We start from the raw sequence: 13,932 nt of genomic DNA on the forward strand, positions 1-13,932 counted from the left end.
TATTTGAAAACATTAATTTATAACGTCTACAACTCATATTGTATTATCTATTATTTGTTGGTTGCTCAAAAGTTTTTTAAAACGTTTATCAGACCAATAGGTAAATTGAATTATTAAATATATTAAATTATTACTTGTTAAGTTCTCAATTATTGATTCTCAATTGTACTTAAATTAATTCGTAATAGTTTTTACTAGCATAACATTAATACAAACTTCTTTTGATACAACCATTTTGTTCAAATTACGATCAATAAAGTTTCTTATACTGATAAATTATAATACCTATCTTAATAACTAAAATATGATTGTTAAGCATACTTACATTTATCCACTGAAATTGTAATACAGTTTGTTATTTCAAAAGTATTGTTTAAATTTAGTTATTGCATTTATCATAGGTAATCCTTCAAGTTATAGATTATAAAACAATGTGGGATTTACAATGAAGTTTGGGTTTTTATCTTATATTATATTACATTATAAGTATGGTATCACGTTTTGGAGTTAATTAGGTTTAAGCCTGTGGCGGCACGTGGGTTAGCAAAAGCCATTCATAGTAGTCTGTGATTGGTCATTTAACGAGGTCTTTGACGATGTCGCGGACTTTGCCCGATTACGCTTATCGACGGCGGCGTGGCGTTGCCGTCAGATCATGAACCAACAATCGTGGTGAATATTTCGCAAACACAATTGTAGAAGTTTATACAAACATATTTAACCAAATTCTTTAAACACAAGAAACTTGTTCAAATTACAATTAAAATATTTTTTTATCTTGATGAATTGAAAACTGAAATAGGAATTTTAGGCTTACTTACGTTTTTGTTTTGAAACTATAAGACAGTTTATTATGATCATAGTGTCGTTTAAGTTTAATTATATAACATGTTACCGGTAATCCTTCACATTTTTATTATAAAAAAATGTGGGGTGCATTGAATTTATAACAACAATGTGAGGATTTAAAGAGTGTCCGGTAAAATAACAAAATATCTATGATTTATGATATGTTTGAAATAAATTGGATAATTCAAAGAAAATAAAGATTTTTATTTTGAGGATATAAATTTAGATATTGGAATTAAATAAGTACAAACTATTGAGACTTCAAACTTTCCAAAACAACGCATATTGTTCTACTTTAAAATATCAACTCTCTAAAATATCAGTACCTACAAGTCTCAGGTATTGGTTTGTTAAGTTGTCATTTATTTATTCTCAGTTGTACTCAAGTTTATTCGTAGTAGTTTATACCTGCAATCATAACATACAAGATTGGTATGCTGACTTACTTTTTGCTTCTGAAATATTAAAACAGTATTTTATAGTATTATTTAAATTAGTTGTTATACTTAACATTACTACCTAATCCTTCAAATTCTAAATTTTTAAATAATGTAGAATGTATCTATTGGTTTTACAACGAAAGAATTGGGTTATTTTTGTTATATTATATTTATCATCTTAAAAGTATTGTTTAGGTTTAGTTATTAAACTTGTTACAGATAATCCTTCAAATTTTTTATTATGAAAAAATGTGGGGTGTATTGAATTTATAACAAGAATGTGAAGTATTTTTTTCCTTGTGTCAATAGGTATCAAACATAGGTATATTGTTTATAGAACTTGTTTATGCATAATCACTTTGTCTTGATATATTGAAATACATTTTCTTAAAATTATAATGTAAATATTCTAAAAAAAGTTTTTATGCTGACTTACTTTTTTCGTCTGAAATTTTAAAACAGTTTAATATTTTAATAGTATTATTTAAGTTAGTTGTTTTACTTAACATTGGTACCTATTCCTTCAAATTCTAAATTTTAAAATAATGTAGAATGTATCTATTGGTTTTACAACGAAAGGATTGGGTTTTTTTTGTTATATTATGTTTATCATCTTAAAAGAATTGTTTAAGTTTAGTTATTAAACTTGTTACAGGTAATCCTTCAAATTTTTTATTATGAAAAAATGTGGGGTGTATTGAATTTATAACAAGAATGTGAAGTTTCTTTTTCCTTGTGTCAATAGATTTCAAACATAGGTATATTGTTTATAGAACTTGTTTATGCATTATCACTTTGTCTGAATTACAATATTAATACATTTTCTTAAAATGATCATGAAAATATTCTAAAAAATGTTTTTATGCTGACTTACTTTTTTCGTCTGAAATTTTAAAACAGTTTAATATTTTAATAGTATTATTTAAGTTAGTTGTTGTTACGGGTCACCCATTTTTTGCATTTTTTTTTTTTTAGATTTTTTAAGTTAACTATAATGAGAATGATGGTGAAGTCAGAATTTTGCGTCGAACATAGTTTTGAAGTTACGGCTTAATGAAGTACGCTATATTTGCGAATTTAAGGAATTCGAGCATCACTTTAGGTTACTGCACCTATTACGAATATTGATTTAGTTTTTTTTTGAAACGCATGAACTTCAACGAGTTAAGAACGACTGTGCAATCAAAATTAGATACCCTGACTTCATTTTGAAGTTATATGCTATGGAAGTTTCGGATTCTGAGTTTTTACACATACGATCAATGCTCTAATTATCTATACACTTTCGCCTACCGGCTCCGGTCGCAAAACTCGAGGTGCTGCGGACCATTCATTGGATGGATGCTCGGCTCCCAAATATGCCAGTAATTAAATAGTAAACCTGGGGGGAGGCCAGGAGGGGTAAGGATGCCTAGGTTCTCAGTATTATAGTTATTTAAATAAAAAAAAAGAGAGTGTCTGTAGAGTAAAAATACCTATGATTTAATATAGTATGTTATAAATATATTGGATAATTCTAAGTAAATTATGATTTTTCTTCTGTGGGTATGCATTTTGATATTGTAATTTAATAAGTATAAACTGTTGAGACTTCAAACATTCCACTACAACGTATCATATTAACCTAATATAAAATATCTAATCTCTAAAATTTCAGTACCTACAAGTCTTAGGTATTGGTTTGTCAAGCTGGCAATTATTTACTCTCAATTTACTCAAGTTAATTCGTAGTAGTTTATACCTACAATCATAACATTTAATACAAATTTTATAAATACAAGAAATTTGTTTGAATTACGATTAATAATTTTTTTTATACTGATACATTTCATTGTTAAACCAAAAATACGAATTTTATGCTCACTTACCTAAATGATCTGGAATTATAATACAAATTATTATCTGAATAGTGTTATTTATGCATAGTTATCTTTGACATTTATTGTTATAAAATTGGTTTTACAGTAACGGGGTGGGTGAGATATTTTTTGTTGTCTCAAGAACCTATATTGTTCAATATAACTTCTTTAATTACTAGCATTTTTTCCGAACAACAATTATTAATACATTTTCGTATATGTGATAAATTATATTGTATAAAAAATAAAATACGAATTTTAAGTTTACTTACTTTGGAGTACTATAGTTTATAATAAGACAATTTATTATTTCAATAGTATTTTAGTTCAGATAAGTAGGTATCACATTTATAATATATAATCTTTTACATTTTAAATTACAAAATCATGTGGGATTCATTGGATTTAAAATTACGAGCTTTTTTTTCCTTTTATGTCTGATATCACGTTTTTGAGTTAAATATATTTAATCTACAATCTCAGAATAATCAGAAGTGACACACAAAAAAAATCTGTTAAATTTGTAGGCAAAACGATACACCATCCACATATATAACAAAAATGTTTAATTATTTTTGTTTGTAAACTCTGTTGTTGTTAATTTTTACATTTTTGCCCGGACCTTTGACTAATAGACTGTCATAAATATGTTTATCACCTTTACAGTGTTTACAAATAGATAATTGCCTATCTACTTGCTAGAAATAAAGAATAATGGGAATTAATTTTCTACCAGGAACACTAGTTTACCATAGCAAATCACCATTATAAATATTTTAAAATAAGATTTTAATGCTGGCTTAATATTTTCTCCTGAAATAGTATAACAGTATTTAAAGTATTATTTAAGTTAGTTGTTGTCCTTACATTGGTACCTATTCCTTCAAATTTTAAATATTAAAATAATGTAGACTGTATCTATTGGATTTACAATGAAAAAATTGGGTTTATTTTTGTTATATCAGATTACATTGTAATATTTATGATATCACAGTTTTGAGTTAACTAGGGTTAAATCACAAGCCTATACAATGCTTCTCCCTGAAATATTATTTGGATTGTCTAAATCTAAGTTATTCTTACAGTACCTACCACCTAGTTAAAAATAACGATAATATGTTACAATATGATTTGGAACATTGTTACTTTACCGGACACCCTTTATTTTTTTTAGATTTATTAAATTAACTATAATGAGAATGATAGTGAAGTCAGAATTTCACGGTCAAACATAGTCTTGAAGTTATAGCTTAATGAAGTATGCTATATTTGCGAATTTAAGGAATTCGAGCATTACTTTAGGTTACTGCCGCTACGAATATTGATTTTGTTTTTTTTTGAATCCTATGTACTTCAACGAGTTAAGAACAACTGTGATATCAATATTAGATATCCAGACTTCATTTTGAAGTTATTTGCTATGGAAGTTTCAGATTCTGAGTTTTTACACAAACGATCAATGCTCTAATTATCTATACACTATACTAATGGATTAAAACTAATTTTGCGATAATTAGACAACAGGTCCAGTTGCAAATATCAAGAGACTTCCTTTTGCATACCGGCTCCGGTCACCAAACTCTAGATCCTGCGACCATTCGTTCGATGGGTGCTCGGCTTCCAAATATTCCAGTACTTAAATAGCAAACCTGGGGGGAAGGGGCAAGGATTTCTAGGTAAGAGCGAAACAAATCGTAAAATAGCGAACTTCATTAAGCCATGACTTCGAAACTAATTCCGACCGCCAAATTCTGGCTTAACCATCGTTCTCAGTATAGTTATCTAAATAAAAAAAAGAGAGTGTCTGTAGAGTAAAAATACCTATGATTTAATATAGTATGTTATAAATATATTGGATAATTCTAAGTAAATAATGATTTTTCTTCTGTGGGTATGCATTTTGATATTGTAATTTAATAAGTATAAACTGTTGAGACTTCAAACATTCCACTACAACGTATAATATTAACCTAATTTAAAATATCTAATCACTAAAATATCAGTACCTACAAGTCTTAGGTATTGGTTTGTCAATATGTCAATTATTTACTCTCAATTTACTCAAGTTAATTCGTAGTAGTTTATACCTACAATCATAATATTTAATCCAAATTTTTGAATACAATACATTTGTTCGAATTACAATTAATAAATCATTTTATATTGATACATTTTTATGTTAAAACAGAAATACGAATTTTATGCTGACTTACCTATACGATCTGTAATTATAACACAAATTATTATCTGAGTAGTGTTATTTATGCATAGTTATCTTTGACATTTATCATTATAAAAATGGATTTACAGTAACGGGGTGGGTGAGATATTTTTTTGTTGTCTCAAGAACCTATATTGTTCAATATAACTTCTTTAATTACTAGCATTTTTTCCGAACAACAATTATTAATACATTTTCGTATATGTGATAAATTATATTGTATAAAAAATAAAATACGAATTTTAAGTTTACTTACTTTGGAGTACTATAGTTTATAATAAGACAATTTATTTTGTCAATAGTATTTTATTTCAGATAAGTAGGTATCACATTTATAATAGATAATCTTTTACATTTTAAATTACAAAATCATGTGGGATTCATTGGATTTAAAATTACGAGCTTTTTTTTTCCTTTTATGTCTGATATCACGTTTTTGAGTTAAATATATTTAATCTACAAACATAGAATAATCAGAAGAGACACACAAAAAAAATCTGTTAAATTTGTAGGCAAAACGATACACCATCCACATATATAACAAAAATGTTTAATTATTTTTGTTTGTAAACTCTGTTGTTGTTAATTTTTACATTTTTGCCCGGACCTTTGACTAATAGACTGTCATAAATATGTTTATCACCTTTACAGTGTTTACAAATAGATAATTGCCTATCTACTTGCTAGAAAAATAGAATAATGGGAATTATTTTTCTACTGGGAACACTGATTTACTAGTTTACCAGATTACCATAGGTGTAGCAAATCGCCCTTAAAATTTTAATGCAATTATTCTAAAAACGATTTTTATGCTGGCTTACTTTTTTCTCCTGAAATAGTAAATCAGTATTTTATAGTATTTTTAAATTTATTTGTTATACTTAACATTGGGACCTAATCCTTCAAATTATAAATTTAAAAATAATGTGGAATGTATCTATTGGTTTTAAAATGAAAGTATTGGGTTTTTTTTTTGTTATATCATGTTTATCATCTTTAAAGTATCGTTTAAGTTCAGTTATTAAATTTGTTTTTATGAAAAAATGTGGGGTGCATTGAATTTATGACAAGAATATGAGATTTTTTTTTTGTTATATCAATAGGTATCAAACATAGGTATATTGTTTATACAACTCGTTGCTGCATAATCTGTTATCACTTTGTTTGAATTACAATATTAATACATTTTCTTAAAATTATAATGTAAATATTCTAAAATAAGATTTTTATGCTGACTTACTATGTTCATCTGAAATTTTAAAACAGTTTTATATTTTAATAGTATTTTTTAAGTTAGATGTTATACTTAACATTGGTACTTTATCCTTCAAATTATAAATTTTAAAATAATTTAGAATTTATCTATTGGGCTTACAACGAAAATATTGAGTTTTTTTTTTAATAATATTATGTTACATTGTAATATGTCTGATATCACAATTTTGAGTTAACTAGGATTAAGCCACAATTCTAAATAATGAATCTCATTTAAAATTTTTTCTGGGATTGCCTAAACCTAAGTTATTCTTACAGTATCGACCACCTAGTTGGAAATATCGATAATATTATGTTGCAATATGAATTGGAATTTCGTTACTTTTACCGGACACCCTTTATTTGAAATTTTTTTTTTTTAGAATTATTTAGTTAACTATTCTGAGACCGATGGTGAAGTTAGAATTTGGTGGTCAAACTTAGTTTTAAGATATGGCTTAATGAAATTTGATATTTTTGCGATTTTTATGTACCTATTTGATTATAACCCTAGGTTACTGCTTCCTTTACGAGTATTGATTTTTTTTAAATCTATGTTTTTAAACTAGTTAAGAATGATGGTGCAATCAAATTTAGATACCTAGACATTGAATATAAAATTACGATCTTTTTTTTCTTTATATGTCTGGTATCACGTTTTTAAGTTAGGTATATTTAATCTACAATAACAAAATAATCAGAAGAGACACAAAAAAAAAATCTTTTAATATTGTCCGATTTAAATCTCCCTCAGTTCCACTGCAGTAATGCCAGTCAAGGCCAGGAGTTTTGACCTCATAAATATTTTAGTTGAAAAAAGTATCACAGTTATATTATTTAATCATATATTTTATGAATCTCGTGTCACAAATAGTTGATTATTTACAATACAATTGGCATATTGTATTCTTCTGTCTCGATACAGATTTTAAATATGCTGTTCTGATTTTTCCTGTAGTCCTTTTTTATTACATTTGTTCAGTCCTCTATGGCTATAATTTGTCGCAAGTACTCATACATTACCGGGACTGGCAGTATTTACATGCCAGCGATGGTGCGCTTCTGGAGTATACCTGACGACAGTCATTGCACCTTCTACCCATCACGGCTGATCGAACCTGATTGCCCTCACACAATATGTTTGATATAACGTTTTGGTAATAAATATAAGCTACAATTATCAACTTTGATTATTAGACACCAAATTTTAAAAATGAATATCAAGTCCCTAAAAGTAATTGTTAGAATACTTATTTGGAAATAATTAAAAATATATATTCACAATATTTTTTTTTTATAATTCAGTACATATTCAACCTTCAAACGTCTAACACGTGTATCGCGATTGCGCTCTTATCAAGTTTCCGATAGCATATTTGTATCGTCTCCGTTGTGGTGATACTGCGCGGTATCATCACTTTCTCGGCGGGAACATTGTCACATTCCCGTCCGAGAGTCAGCTGTGAGTTATATACATGTTCCTTGCGGGAGACAACCGCATTCGCGTTTCCCCCTGCCCGTGCTGCCTCTCCGGTCTGTCGTAAGACAAACATAACGGCTGCGGCGCTCGCAGCTCGTCCTGTTTTGCAATCGTTCTTAAACGCGAAAGTCGCACCGTTTCTTTCGTTTTTATTTTCGCGATCCCTAACATATTTTTGTATCGATCTTGTCGTACGCTTTTGTGTTCACACACGTCGTTGTTTGTTTTATGTATTCGGTTGCCGTTTTCCTTGTTTGTTTGAACTCAACTATTTATACTAAGTGTTTATATTTATCGTTGATTTGTAATAAATATTTATCATCGTCGCACATTGTGCTTCGACATTGTACATTACTTTCGTCGTTTGTTTAATAGGGACCGAACCTCGTGTTCTTTTCCTTCTGACCCCTTAGTCAGTCTTAAACTATTTGAATTGAAGCTCGGTAGGCCTCTCACTTGCTAAACCGTAATACGGGTAAAATTAATATTATTTGGCAGTAAAACTTCCTAATATGAACGCCAACGCCTCCAAAAGGAACTCACCTAAAATAAAATCTGCAAAAATGCACCTGCTCAAAACTCACAAAAAAAAACCCCCACTGTATTCAATTATCAACCTGTTCCCGCTGCATTAAATGATCCAAATAATTCAAATTATACACAAAACAACAAAAATGATATCATATTTGCATCAACCACCGCAAACAGTAAGACACCGTATAGAGACCAGGCGATAGTTTTAAACTTTATCGATGGTATCTCGCAAAAAATTATGCGATAGCAATAGGGAAAATAGTCACTCCCAAAAATATCGCTATCGGATATGGATTTTCTAACAATCGGCTATGCATATTCCTATCAAGCAAACAAATTTTAGATAATTAATGGTCTCAGTTACACAGACACAACCAGGAACTACAAATTTGCAGGCCCTACAACCTAGCCAAAAGGATAGTAATATCTAATGTCTGTCCTTTCATCAACAACCAAAGCATTCTTGACTAACTTAAAATGACCAGCATAACCCCTGTCTCTTAAATAAGCCACACTAAAAGCTGGAATATTTACTAAAGGATACGATCATATTCTCCGTTTTCACAGCCAGATGCACCTACATAAAACACGATAACATATCAAAAATCCCAAGTTCACTATTAATCAATGCAAATGATTCATGCCTTGAGATGAAACTCCCACAAATTGGAACAACGGAACTTATAAATGACAGGACCCACCAACAATATCCTGCTAAGCCCCCAACTCTCATCTATACACAACTTCCCAAGAGCTTTTCCTTCCAGAGTAAAAACCAACGTAAAAAAATTATAACGACTGATCAAATCATTCCATTGCCGATATTTTGTCATAGATAAAAAAAAAAAATTGAATAAACTTTTATTTAAAATTATGATAAATTGGAAGTTTAAATGAAAAATAATGATTTTTCTTCTTCTTCTTCTTCTTCTTCTTCTTCTTCTTTCTTATAGTTTTTTTAGTTGTAGTTTAAAAAGCATAAACCGTAGTGACGATACTATGCATACCTACCATTCAGTAAATATTATTATTTTGGAAAATTGTATATTTATATCATAATTTGAAATTTACTACATATTATTATACATGTGCATACTATTACTCACAATAGAAAGTACAAAATTGATTTGGAGTCATTATGATTTCTTCCAATTCTAAAAAATAAACAAAAGAGGTTAGGTTCTGAGGTATGTTGCCTATTTCACTTTTTACTTTATAATCATAAAAATACTTGTAAATATACAACACATTTAGGACAAAAACTATCTAAATTAGCTATAAAAACTTATTCATTTACGAATAATACTTACCGGTATCTCTTGCGTCATTAATTTTCTTATAAATGGTATGTAAATGACCTTTTAGTAATATCAATGTTATATTAATAAAAAAAATAGTATAGGTATTCTATATGTTGAAATATATAATTAATATCAGTAGTCAACCTTGACACGTGTGTACAATTTATCATCCAGTTATACGAGCTTTAGACTTACTCTCTATATGGATGTAACATGACCTTGATTGTGAATATATATATAGGGCCTTTGAATTATGCAATACTCACTTGCATGGGCACCGTCCTACATTACGTATATTAGGGATGGGCAACTCAATGATACTAGAGGGCCAATTTTGAATGTGCGAAAATTTAGCGGGCCAGAGAACATGGAAAGCAAAAAAAAAACCTAATGTTAACTATACGTCTATAAATAATATAATATTGTTAACATTTAATAGTTCAATACTAGATAAGAGTTTATATCTACTTTTTACGATAAACATAATATCGGTTTTGATAATTTTATAAAAATAATAAAATAAAATACAGAAAAAATCTTAACATTTTATATTTTTATAAACTAAATTTAAATGTAGCTCGGGCCAGTGAAAAATGGTACGTGGGCCACTAGTTGCCCATCCCTAGCGTATACGGTGTGTGTGATATTATTCATTTATACTAATACTAAAGTCATTAGTCCGCCAAGCTTCGCTTTCAACACTATACGATTTAAAAATTGGTAGGTATTTCATCTTAAAACATTAATTTATAACGTCTATAATTAGTATTGTAGTATGTATTATTTTTTATTGCTCAAGAGTAAAATATAAACATTTTACAGACCAATAAGTAAATTGAATTATAAAATCCATAATATTGTAATAAAATATTTTCAAATTGTTTGATGAAAATCTATTGACTGTGACAATGATTAATTTTTTTTTTTTTTTTCTATATTTGTTCATTGTAACGACCTCAAGGTCTTTGACAATGCTTATCACAAGTGGGTAGTAGGGAGATCATGTGATCTATTTATCTATGTATATATCACTATATGCATGATACTACCCCCCTTCTCCAAGAGGAGACATGTGCGGTCTTCACTCCCAGTGGAGTGGGACCTAGTTGGAAACCGGATGACGCAATCGGACGACAGCACGGGAAAATGGTGACTGCGTAGAATCACACACATTTTTTGCACTTTGCTATGAATCGAACCGATGACTGTGTGAGTCGTAAGTCAACTGTGTGACCACTGCGCCACTCCGGCCCCACAATGATTAATAATTGAATAATTAATTAAATATTTTAAAAATCGTTCCGATGTTTTTTAAGCCTCTAAGATAGAGAAGAGAATAAATGCATATAAACTCTGAAGAAATATTTATTTACATAAATAATATATTATACACTGACACACTCGTAAACTGTTGTTATCTCAGTGACTCGGTCAAATTAAAAATTTGCTTAGGCCACAAACATGATATTATGTATTATTGCGTTGGGTTGGTGGCAACAAGGTAATCAGCAGAGATTTTATGGGACTAAAAATAACTGCAACTTGCGCTATAATAAGAACTAGACTAGATACCTCATCTAGATAAAGATAAAAATCAGCATTTATTATCCAGATGAAAAAAAGATACATTTCTAATAGGTATATAAGTGTATTAACTGTGAACATTAAATTTGTGTTAAAAATCGTGGGATGTGAGTAAACTTCTGTTGATAGTTGGCGAATTTTTACCCGAATATGTAATGGGAAAGAATAAAATACTTATATACTTCTTTAAATAGTTAAATCATTTTATCTAGATGATTTTTTTATTTATCTTAGATAACAGCTCACATAACATATTTAATAAACTGGTTAAGATAAAATATAAAAAAAAGGTGGACAAGTGGGTACACTACAGTCACTGTCAAGAATGTCATTAAAATGGATGTGTTATATTTTACTTCAATATTAAAACATATTGTATACGAAAAAAGACACTGAGCGGAGAAGTTGTGTCAACCTAGAATGCTTGTATAAATAATCAAATTTAATACTTAAAAACATAAATAATAAAAATTAAAACTATCTCCATGTATTTTAAATATTGTAACTTCCCGGTGAACTTTTTCTTTTTGAGAGAGGTAAAAAAACTAATTGACAACCTTCTATTAAAATTTCTAATTTTAGCTATCAAAAGAAAAACTGTTATGAATTTCTAACTGAATAATAATTTATGAAATTTAAAAAAATTACCATGGCTCAAAAAGAGTTAAAATTGTTTAGAAATTATACCATTTATGGAAAGTTCTAAGAAAAAATATATGGTGCACATTTCAATAGTCAATGGTTATTTGTTTTAGAAATACAACAAAATATCAAAAGTCGATTAATGTCAATTGAAATATTTACCGCTAAATATCAAATATAGTAAAAATTATAAAAAAAAATATAATCAATCATTGATGATAAAAATTAATGTTCCATTTAGGTAAAAATTTTTTTTGTTAGAGGCAGAAAAACTAATGTCAAACATTCTATTTCTTGGTCTTACAGCGTATGCTTTGAATTTAATTTGTTGAGATACCTATATCGAAATTAGGATCAGTTGTATTTATTGAGAACAAATGTAAACAATTAAATGTAGGTAGTCAAATGTGTTCGGCCACAATAAAGATAGATTCTGGTGATCAAAATATTAAAGTTGCATTCAAAATACCAATTAATACTGAGTTTATGGTTTAGAATTTAAGTCAATCCCATGAAGGCATTAATGTATTATTAACGTTTTTTGTGGAACAACTCAGAAAATTTTGAACCTCTGAAGTGTATGAAGCTTTGAGATCAATGTATTTTCTTGGAAAAAATAGTACTATTGAGAATAAATTGGCGAGATACTTTTTGACCAAAAACGTACCCTTCCCTTTTGGGCCGATTCACTTTTCGAACAAAAACGTACTCTTTCCTTTTCGGCCAATTCACTTTTTGACCAAAAAATTATTGTTAAATAATAATTATAAGCCTTTATGTAGAAAAAATTATTAATGTTAGTTATTTTTAATTATAGTAGTAGGCAGTGTTGTGTTTTATCTAGATAAATATTCTAGATAGGTATATTTTTATCTTTTATCTTATACAGATAAATGGGAAATATGTTATCTAAGCTATTATCTAAGATAAATAATTAAAACATCTAGATAAATTTATCTAGATAAAATTTAATTTTTAAATATTTATATTATAAATTATAATTAATGTTAATTAGGTATTTTATATATTCTGATTACAAAATAGTAAATTTATATTTGAACATTATAATTTATAATTTATAAATATATCTAAATATATTTTTCATTCTTAAATTATTAGATATTTCATGTTCATATTTTAAATGTTCTTAGTAATAACTAATAAACGTTTCGGGTTAACTACGTGTCTACCCGGTCTACGTATCAGCGTCGTATTCGCCGACTGTCAACAGGATACCCGCATTCTGCAATTAAATGTTGAAACTATCACAAAATAAAATTATTATTGATTAATTTATTAATAATAAGTATGTGTGAGTGTTGTACTGCGGATCTATATGCGGTTCTATTAATTATGTTCATTAGGTAAAACATAAATGAATTATTAAAAAATATAATATATGTACTATGTAGGTATAAAGTAAATTTCAAGTCGAAATAATATTTTGAAGTTTTGTTTTTTGGCATCAAATTTTATGGTGTTTTGAAAATTGCCCTTTACTTAATAACTTAAAAAAAAAAAAATACTTTTTGAAATAACATTTAATTGACTTATAAAGTTACATAATTCACAACTGTTATGAAATTTAGATGTGTTACATAATATTATGAATTATATAATATACTTTATTCACCTTAGTTTGTAATAAATAGGTAGATAGGTAAATATTAAAAAAAAATGTTATCTTTTTTTTTATCTGGATCAAAAATGATGATTTTTTATCTTTATCTAGATAATTAAATTATTATGTATCTTTTATCTTCATCTA

At 28.0% G+C, this 13,932-nt stretch overlaps 1 protein-coding gene across 5 annotated transcripts in view; it reads right to left on the bottom strand.

Annotated features, from left to right (window-relative positions):
* Positions 1 to 2,422: 2,422 nt before the first annotated feature.
* The window catches only part of LOC103309122, a 23,836-nt gene continuing 12,326 nt past the window's right edge, over positions 2,423 to 13,932 (bottom strand). Inside the window, exons 7-10 of one of the 5 annotated variants that reach the window (XM_029490095.1) lie at positions 9,948 to 9,995; positions 9,744 to 9,791; positions 6,610 to 6,618; positions 2,423 to 6,199 (exon numbers count right to left, since the gene is read on the bottom strand). In XM_029490095.1, coding sequence (XP_029345955.1) covers positions 6,177 to 6,199; positions 6,610 to 6,618; positions 9,744 to 9,791; positions 9,948 to 9,995 — 128 coding nt within the window. In that variant the 3' untranslated portion in view covers positions 2,423 to 6,176. Of the gene's footprint in view, positions 6,200 to 6,609; positions 6,619 to 6,671; positions 9,645 to 9,743; positions 9,792 to 9,947; positions 9,996 to 13,932 lie in introns of those variants that run through there. The other 4 variants (XM_029490098.1, XM_029490097.1, XM_029490096.1 and 1 more) reach the window with 4 other exon arrangements.

This window comes from Acyrthosiphon pisum, chromosome A2 (assembly GCF_005508785.2).
Source record: "Acyrthosiphon pisum isolate AL4f chromosome A2, pea_aphid_22Mar2018_4r6ur, whole genome shotgun sequence".
Taxonomy (NCBI): Eukaryota; Metazoa; Arthropoda; class Insecta; order Hemiptera; family Aphididae; genus Acyrthosiphon; species Acyrthosiphon pisum.